General features: G+C 40.7%; 1 protein-coding gene across 2 annotated transcripts; it reads right to left on the minus strand.

Annotated features, from left to right (window-relative positions):
* Nucleotides 1–5222: 5222 nt before the first annotated feature.
* On the minus strand, nucleotides 5223–9727 carry LOC123170005 (protein FAR1-RELATED SEQUENCE 7). 2 transcript variants are annotated; one of them, XR_006485007.1, is made up of 7 exons: nucleotides 9586–9727; nucleotides 9234–9473; nucleotides 7987–8251; nucleotides 7188–7878; nucleotides 6647–7104; nucleotides 6245–6532; nucleotides 5226–6141 (listed from the first exon to the last, which is right to left on the minus strand). XR_006485007.1 is itself a non-coding variant. In XM_044587856.1 (6 exons), the coding sequence occupies exons 2-6, from the start codon at nucleotides 9425–9427 to the stop codon at nucleotides 6494–6496; spliced, it is 1647 nt and encodes a 548-aa protein (XP_044443791.1). In that variant the 5' UTR covers nucleotides 9428–9473; nucleotides 9586–9727; the 3' UTR covers nucleotides 5223–6493. The 2 variants fall into 2 exon arrangements, 1 of the variants encoding a protein (XP_044443791.1); XM_044587856.1 differs by having other exon boundaries at nucleotides 5223–6532.
* Nucleotides 9728–9974: the final 247 nt, after the last annotated feature.

Here is a 9974-nt window from a genome sequence, read left to right on the forward strand (position 1 = left end):
CTTCCATGTAGTAGGAGTAGGAGGGAAGGAAAAGAGAAGAGAAGGAAGGAGGGGGCGCTGCCCCTCCCCCTAGTCCAATTCGGACTAGGCCTTGGGGGGCGCGCATCCTCCCCTCTCTCTTTCCCCTAAAGCCCAATAAGGCCCATATACTCCCCGGCGAATTCCCGTAACTCTCCGGTACTCCGGAAAATACCCGAATCACTCGGAACCTTTCCGATGTCCGAATATAGTCATCCAATATATCGATCTTTATGTCTCAACCATTTCGAGACTCCTCATCATGTCCCCGATCTTATCCGGGACTCCGAACTACCTTCGGTACATCAAAACACATAAACTCATAATACCAATCGTCACCGAACGTTAAGCGTGCAGACCCTACGGGTTCGAGAACTATGTAGACATGACCGAGACTCGTCTCCGGTCAATAACCAATAGCGGAACCTGGATACTCATATTGGCTCCTACATATTCTACGAAGATCTTTATCGGTCAAACCGCATAACAACATACGTTGTTCCCTTTGTCATCGGTATGTTACTTGCCCGAGATTCGATCGTCGGTATCTCAATACCTAGTTCAATCTCGTTACCGGCAAGTCTCTTTACTCGTTCCGTAATACATCATCCCGCAACTAACTCATTAGTTGCATTGCTTGCAAGGCTTAAAGTGATGTGCATTACCGAGAGGGCCCAGAGATACCTCTCCGACAATCGGAGTGACAAATCCTAATCTCGATCTATGCCAACTCAACAAGTACTATCGGAGACACCTGTAGAGCACCTTTATAATCACCCAGTTACGTTGTGACATTTGGTAGCACACAAAGTGTTCCTCCGGTATTCGGGAGTTGCATAATCTCATAGTCATAGGAACATGTATAAGTCATGAAGAAAGCAATAGCAATATACTAAACGATCGAATGCTAAGCTAACGGAAGGGGTCAAGTCAATCACATCATTGTCTAATGATGTGATCCTGTTAATCAAATGACAACTCATGTCTATGGCTAGGAAACTTAACCATCTTTGATTCAACGAGGTAGTCAAGTAGAGGCATACTAGTGACACTCTGTTTGTCTATGTATTCACACATGTACTAAGTTTCCGATTAATACAATTCTAGTATGAATAATAAACATTTATCATGATATAAGGAAATATAAATAACAACTTTACTATTGCCTCTAGGGCATATTTCCTTAGATTTCTCCCTTGTCCGTAGTTCAGTATGCTCTGTCCTGTACACCCTGTTCTTCTCAATCTCCTCCACTTCGTAAGCTCCTGCTTCATAGAGGATTTGGCCAAACTGTTTGAACATCGCACGAGTATATATCTTGCTAGCATGACGCTCAATTGATAGGTTAGCCCTCATCACGACGCCATCCTGTGAAAATATCAGATCACTTATTTCAATTATCATCCTTCTAGGAAGGTTCAATGTTTTAGAGATGAACTGAATCTTATATTATGATGAGAAATATAATTGCTTACAATCTTGGTACGTTTCTCTTCGTATATTTCTTCTGCGTCCTGGTCAAACTGCAGCCACATGTAATGCTTCACGAACATATGCATCAGGCATGCAGGTGGTATATACGTCTTCAGCATGCTCTCGGCGGTCTCTCTTCTCTGAGTACTCGTCATCTTGGCACAAAACACCCCCTTTAAACATCTTGGCACAAAACATCTTCGGGCAAAAAAAAACCATCATCTGCATGTTGATTGGTTGACTGCATCCCCTCTAGCCTGCATGTGCCGAAACGGACGGCTGGTGTTTGGTTGCGGACTTGTTTCAAGGGGAAACACAAGTCCGGTTATTTGATTACATCCAAGACAGTTGTATGGTAACCTCCTCGATGTGGTGAGGTTACCAGAGGCACACATGAACAACTAAGAACTACACTAGAGCAACAGAACAAACTTAGGCACAAACACAAGTCTTAACCATGCATCACAAGTTTTAAACCAACATAGTATGATAAGTTTTAAACGAAACCCATGTCATAAACTAACAACCAACCAGGAACGGGCAACAGGAGCTCAGGCGGTCACGGTGAAGGCGTTGTCGTGCTCCTTGCACGACAGTTCTGGTGGGTTAGCCCATTAGTGGGGAGCATGGAAGTGCTCGTCAACGGTTTTCAGAAGCTTCTTTCACTGGTTTTGAAAGATTCCACCCGATTTTGCTAAGCTTCTAGTTATTCTTTTCTCTTTTTCATTTTTAATATTAATTTATCAGGTTTTCTAGGTTTGGAACGGTCTTTTTCATTTTTATGTATGTTATTTTCCATGTGTTTCTTTCCTTTCAAATTTATAGAGTTTTTAAAAAATAGTAAATATATTTAAAATTCATAAATGTTTTAGTAAATTGTGCATATTTCAAAATTTGTACATTTTTTAAATTCATGATTTTTATTTGCCCATTTTTAAAAATACAAGAGCATTTTTAAGTTCATGTCCATTTTAAAAATTTGTGAATACTTTTCAAAGTTATAAACAATTTTCAAATTTGAGAAAATTTTCATATTAGGGAATATTTTTTAAGTTCGTGAACATCTTTAGAATTTCTAAACATTTTTTAGATTATATGAAATATTTTAAGATATTCGAATATTTCAAATAGTATTTTCTCAAATCAATGAACAGTTTTTAATTTTATGAATTTTTTTAATTCATGAATAAACTGGAATATATAATGTATCTTAAACTGCATCGTATCGCAATTGACGGGTAGAAAAAAAATTGTTGTCAGCTCTACCGGCTTAAGCGCACTACAATGATGGGCGGAAATCGCCGCTAAATAAAATGGTCAGATCGAATACTTTTATAAAAAAAATCACTACACTTTAGTCCTGACTCGTATGGTGAGTTTGTGGGCACATCGTACTACATCTTGCAAACAATGATATATATCACCACCCATCTCCCACAGACTAAGTGCTCATGTCAATTCTATGTTAATCATTTTGATTATTTGTACTGAACTTTTTTATTTCATTATAATTAATCATGTTTACTTAATATGTCTTATGAATATTGATATATATTTAATTATATTATATTTGAAACGTACCTAGTAGAACTAATAATTTAATCACATAGAAAATATACATATTTTTAATACACTCTTATTATTTATGATACAAGTTCATGTGGTTGTACTAAAATGAAAGCGTATTTTGTCGCAAAGTAATGTTTAATTATATTGATTCAGTTTTGGAGTTTAACTTTTTTTTGTTGCGTTATATTTCACCATAACACTAAGAAAAATAAACATATTATAGAGCACTTTATATGTGTTGTTTTCGTAGTACCCTTAAATATCTAAAAAGATTTGACAGAGTGAAGTGTAGAAATCTAACAAATAACTTGGAAAGGTGTGACGAAATATAGATTGTAGAATGTATGAAAGAAGTAGTTCATCCCTTATTTATATTATGCACACTGACTAATTGGAAAAACATTGTGCCGCTCTCGAGGAGTTAAGCCAAAAACTTAAGAACAATTGTGCAATCTGCTTTTTTTCTAATATGCATCCACATTATTTGCATACACACATAAAAAGTTTGACCCCAAAAAATTCATTTAGGTCTTCAAATCGGACCCACAAAATTAGAGAACAAAAATCAAGTTTTTTCGAATTCTCTCAAAATTGATAGATCCTTTCCACCAGTATTTCGAAGGTTCCCTGAGATGGCACCTTTCTCAACTACTACCTCTGTTCTGGTTTATTGGTCCTCATTGTATTTTCTGCCAAATTTTGACCATAAATTTAACTAGCAAAATGTTCATGTATGTCATAAAAAATTATATCATTGAACTATTTTCAAATATGAATCCAATGATATAATTTTTGTTGACATGCATTAAAGTTTTGTTAGTTAAATATTTCGTCAAAATATGATACAAATTACAAATGGGGTTCAATAAACCAGGATGGAGGTAGTACTCAGATCCATGTGTCACATTATCTATTTTTGGTGCAATACTGTTTACCTAGTATTTTTTTTTCACGTTTTGACTTTTGAGGTTGGGGCTCTGAACTTTTGGGTTCTAGTAGACCCGCTAGTTGGGGCTCTGAACCTTGGTATTCTTAATTCCTGAAAAAGAAAACAAAAAAATTATATTAATTCCTGAACATTTTTTTTATCATTGTGAAACTCAGGTTGATTAAGGTGCAAGCTGAAAATTTGACCAAAAAGGTCGTTTAGGTCTTCAAAGGGAACCAACAAAGCCAGGTAGAATCAAGTTTCTCTGAATTCTCTTAAAATTGATAGACCCCTTCCGCCAGTATTCCTTGGGTTCCCGTGAAGGTGCCACCTTTTTCAAGTCAGATCCATGTGCAACATTATCTATTTCTGGAGCCATATTGTGTTCGATTGTTTTACTATTAAATTGTTTTCACGTTTTGACTTTGTTTGTGTTCTACTCTCGTGTCTCTTGCTTAACGTGGCTTAGCATTTTTACAGCGTATATCCTATAGCTCCACAGGGCTTCCCATCACTGTGTAGGTTTGTGCGGTGGTGTGTTAGATCCTGTGGAATGCGCACCTGGTTTTGTGGGTTTTCTTGTTCAAAGCGTTGTGTAGTCTGGGGCTTTCAGGTTTCAACTTTTGGGTTCTAGTATACCCTGCTATATATCAGACCACGAGCAGTTGGTTAGATTATAGTAGATCCGTTTTCCTCGTAAATGAACCCTCCAACTGTCCAGTTGGCTAGGAGATTTATTAAGATGAATTAAGATTAGGTTGACTGTTGACATCGAGTTAGTGTCCACCAGACAATTCGAATTCATAATGAATTGTTTGTGAGAAGGTTAAACTAATCCGTGTTACCGGTGCTTGCTTTGTACTGTTTTGGCAGTAATAAAAATACTACATCAAAATTGAGATACCTTTGGTCTGAATATTGGAGTCACCAACAACAAGGATAAGTGGCTTCTTTGGTCAACTAGATATGATGGTGCTTGCTGTCTATTCCTTCAAAATCCAGAGATTATCAGTATCGGGAATCTGTGATTCAGATTTTGAAAAAGAAAACAAAAATGTATCTTAACTCTGATGTACACATTGATGTGCACGTCCTGTCCTGTTTCTTGTCTCCGTCGCATTACAGTCATTTGTCTTCCTGGGAATCATTATTGTTGTGCTCAAGATAAACTTCAATGTAGCAGGCAAACATTGCTTGAACTATTTTTGTTAATACGTGCAACAATGTCTCCCATCAACTCTACTATTTGCTTATTCGATGTACTGTAACTATAAACTGAAGCCTTCTGTATGCCATGGACTAGTAAGGCATAGTAGGCATGTAAGTTCAGACTGTTGCCGCAGAATCATAGAAAATAATGGGTTGGACCATTTTTTCCCCTTTACCTACAGAATCACCAGAAGGCAATCAATTTCTCATCCTCATATCTAAATCAGCAAGTATCATGTTTTGCTAGTAGTACCGCATAGGCCACATAAATTTTGCACTCATTTCAGCAGCCCCTAATATTAGTTTGCCAGGTACAGCATCTAAATGCCAATAAATCAGCACCTGCACTGATTCAATTATCACCTGTTAACTCCAGCAACCGTTTCACAAAAGAGATTCTAAAGTCAACTCTAACCGACATATACTCAAGCTACAAACCACCACTAATTTTGTAGCCGGGAGGGCTCAGAGCAAGTGGTCCTGAGGTGTCCAGCAACACCACAATTAGTATACCTCCCCTGCTTTGGCAAGTCACCTCTCTCCGGGCAAGTTCCTTTGCTCATCTCATACGGTGCTTCCTCCCTGCTTGGTACTTGCTGTAATGCTGTTGGCCTTCCGGGTTTAGGTTTCTTACAAGGAGTAGCTAATCTGACTAGTTGGTCTTGTGATGTCAAGATTGTATCATTGTTCTGTCCAGAGCAATCACCTGGTCTTTCATTCGCCGTTAGCCTTCTTGAGGTTGGTCGATCCTTAAGCCCTGGGCCATCTCTTGCTTCTCCGTATGGTGGCACATTTTCCTTGAATAACCCCATCGACCCATCATAGGCCTCTGCACTAGCAGCTCCTTGGCTTGCTGCCATAGGCAGGACATCTCGCGCGTTTCTTGTCCACCTCTTCACTATGTGCTTCTTGGGTATCTCCAGGATGTATAAATAATCCATCACCTGCATTGCCGGACGGTACACATGTTTATGAAGAATACCTTCCACAGATTCTGAAAAGATGATGCAGGAAATGAATATTTATGATAAAAGTTGTTCTTCTAACCCTCAGCACATGGCAGCATAGCAAACCCATGTGCTCAAATTGACCACATTCGCAGTCAAATTCAGCTCCATTATCTATCATCTTAACCTCATAGGCTACCCTGATACATTTTTCCCCTCCCTCTCCTTCAATGAGCGTTGTCCTGTACACCTTGTTCTTCTCGATCACCTCCAGACGGTAAGATCCTGCTTGATAAAGGATTTGGCCGAACTGTTTGAACATCGCATGAGTATATATCTTGCTAGCATGTCATTCCATAGGTAAGTTACGCCTCAGCACGACGCCACCCTGTGGAAATATCAGATCACTTATTTCAAATATCATCCTTTGCAGGAAGTTGTAATGTTTGTGTTCAGAGACAACGAATTGGAGTTATATCTTATGAGAAATATAATTGCTTACAATCAGGGTCCGTTTCTCTTCATAGGCTTCATCTGCGTCCCGGTCAAACTGCAAGCGCATGTATTGCTTCACGAACATATGCATCGGACATGCAGGTTGTACATATTTCTTCAGCATACTGTTGGCAGTCTCGCTCCTTTGAGTACTCGTCATCTTGGCACAAAACACCCCCTTGAAATATGGCTTTGCCCATTTCTTCCTGGTTTCGTAAAGTTGTGCCATGTACGGATGTGACCTTAAGTTGTACTTGTCGATCAACACCGCCCATGCTGTCTCAAACTCATCTATTGTCACTACGTTGTTGAAGACCTTATGGAACTCTGCTCGGAACCCATTCCGTTTTCTGTATAGTGGTCCAAGGCACTCTTCTGCTTTCTTCAAGATGTGCCATTTGCACCATTGGTGGGCTGTGTTTGGCATCACATTCTTTATGGCCACCTCCATCGCTTGATTCTGATCTGAAACAATACAAATAACTAATTTATTGAGATGACTGTAGATGATCCTCAAGGGAGACACAGAAATTAAAACTGATATTCACCTGTCAGAATTGTCTTTGGTGCTTCACCACCCATCATTCTTATGAATTCAGAGAAAACCCATTCGAAGCTCTCTACCTGCTCGTCTCTAACCAACACTCCAGCCAAGATGATGCTCTGAAAGTGCTCATTCACGCCAATGAATAGTCCAAATGGCATGTCGTACAAGTTAGTCCTGTAAGTGGTGTCGAACGTGATAACATCTCCGAAGTACTTGTACTGCATTTGGCTCCCCCTGTTGGTCCACATGAGGTTCTTTATCCAATTCTCGGCATCTTCTTGTACCCCGAACATGAAGTCCGGATTCTTTGCTCCTATGTCCGCGAAGACTTCAATTGTCTTCCTAACTTCATCATCTGCTTGATCTATGCCAATTTGACTACACAGGTTCCTAAACATACAATTAGTAGATGACACATTCTCCATGGTTCCAGAGAAACTTCCTATAATGCCATTGACTTTGCCGATGTTCGTGTTGTCCTCCCTCAGCTGACGTATCAAGTCCTTTGTGTACAGATCTATATGTTTGTGGGATGGCCAGAGTACCTTCTGTCCGCACCTTGGAGTCAAAGAGTGGTTGTGTGTCATCCTGTGCTCTTTGATGTACCAGCCGTTGTTATCTGTACGCAGCAAACGGATCATCGCAGGACATCCACACCGGCAAGAACTTGTGTTTTCGGCACCTGGTTCCCCCTGCATAAGCCAAGCAGGGCTATTTATTTTTAGTTACATGATATACAATACCTACTTTTATTGAAAAAAAAAGTTACGCACAGTTCCTGAACTCTCTGTTCTACTTACCGAACGCCCACAAACAATTTCCTGCATGGTCTTGGTCCTCTTTGCACTAAGCCGACTCTTGCCGTACTTGATGCCAAATCCATGTTCCCACGAATACAGATTGTAGAAGTAATATGCCTCGCCAAGAGAATCAAAAGTTGTACCCAACGCTGGGTTGATAACATGATCTCCTCTGTTCTCTACATAAGCTTTGATGGATTTCTCGACGGCCCCAATTCTGTTAGGACATGATGTGTGGTCCCGGGGAGGACAATCAACCCTAGCACTGCAAACAGATCTATGTGTTATGACTAGAAAACTTTCCACTCCACATGTAGCGGTGCATAATTTTGCATTGGCAATGTTCCATTTCATAATCACAGATGAAAACGCTGTCACATGAGCAAACCATTTACTAGTTACATGCCCAGTACCCACAATGAAATCAAGTTGCCATATCCAGTTGTTGTGAACTACATTATCATAATGGGCCTATTTTTTCATCATCCTGCTACAGCATAATCAGGTTCGTGTTGAGCATATGACAGGGGTATTGGCAGGTCTGCACACCATTAAGCTTAACTGAAACAATAATGCTCCTGCTAAGGACTGACTAATTCAGCTTAGTTTAAACAACAATGCCTTTTGGTCCAGCCAAGAGCTTGTGGATTCATTTTGCCAACTCCGCAAACATAAGCAACACTTTGATCCATGTGCTCTGACTAGAAAATTTTCGACTCTCTATATAGTGTTGTAGTATTGTACTCCCTTCGTAAACTAATATAAGAGCGTTTAGATCACTAAAGGGAGTATCCTTATTGAAAAAGTATAATGGTGTATAACATTTGCCGTTGGTCGTGTCCATTTTCACAATCACAGATGAAAACGTCACTCAGTCAATTCATTTACGCTTGTACGGCCCAGATCGTGTTAATCACATGCCTGCTAATATCACCCAGAATGAAATTAGGTTGCCATATCGAGTTACCCTGAACTACTTATGATACTGGGCGATTATATACAATCCAATAATTGGGGTAAATACAGGTAATCGCCCTGCTATAATATAATCAAGCTAAGGCCGGGGGTAATCCTCCTTTTGAAAAAACAATATAATCAAGCTCGTGTTGAGCTTAACTGAAACAGTCACTGAAACAACCGAAACAATCAGTAATCTTTCTGCCAAGGACTAATTAGGCTGAACTGAAACAAGAATCTTCCTTCCTGCTAAGGACTACTGATTAATCAAGCTTCATTGAGAAAAATACCTTTTGGCCCGCCCGGGAGCTTGTGGGCTCATTTCGCCTGCGGGCTGATGAGCGGACTCCGCGGGCCCGCCGTCGGCCCTGCGCACAAGCCCTCCCGGTTCCCCGCGGATCTCGTCCTCCCCGACCCCGATGATGACTCCCATCTCCGGAGCAGTCGCGCGGCTCCCGGCCTCGTTCCCATCGCCGGCATCCATGGCCGCCTCCCCCGCCACCGGCTCGGAGATTGGTACTAGTACTACCCTGATTGCCGCCAATACAACCCCGTAATGAGATTTCGTCCACCAAAAACCATCCAGGCTAATGAACGCTGAAAGGAGGGATTAAAATGCGGCATTCAGCTGGAGCGGCTTACCTGCCGGCTGGGTCGAGAGGGAACTCCAACTCCCGCGGCGGATTGGATTCGAGCTGAGGTTGAAGACGGCTGCCTGCCTCTGGGCTTCCTTCTCCCCAGTCGCCAAGTTATTTTCCCCTGAAGCAGGGCCCCACTGGAGACTGGACCGCCGTAGACGATCAGCGAAAATTTGGATCGCGCGCGCGCGGAACCTACCGCCAAATACTGTTTTGTATTTGAAGTTTTTTTCTCTCTGTTTTGCATATACGCCCGTAACATTTTCTACAACTAGCAAAATGCCCACGCATTGCAATGGATCAAGGATTAATTTTTTCCGAAGATGATCGGATCTATTATAAAAGTTCCCCGAATACCAATAACATGTTCCCAAATTTGAAAGCAAACACCAT

The sequence above is a fragment of the Triticum aestivum genome, chromosome 7D, assembly GCF_018294505.1.
Source record: "Triticum aestivum cultivar Chinese Spring chromosome 7D, IWGSC CS RefSeq v2.1, whole genome shotgun sequence".
Classification (NCBI taxonomy): domain Eukaryota; kingdom Viridiplantae; phylum Streptophyta; class Magnoliopsida; order Poales; family Poaceae; genus Triticum; species Triticum aestivum.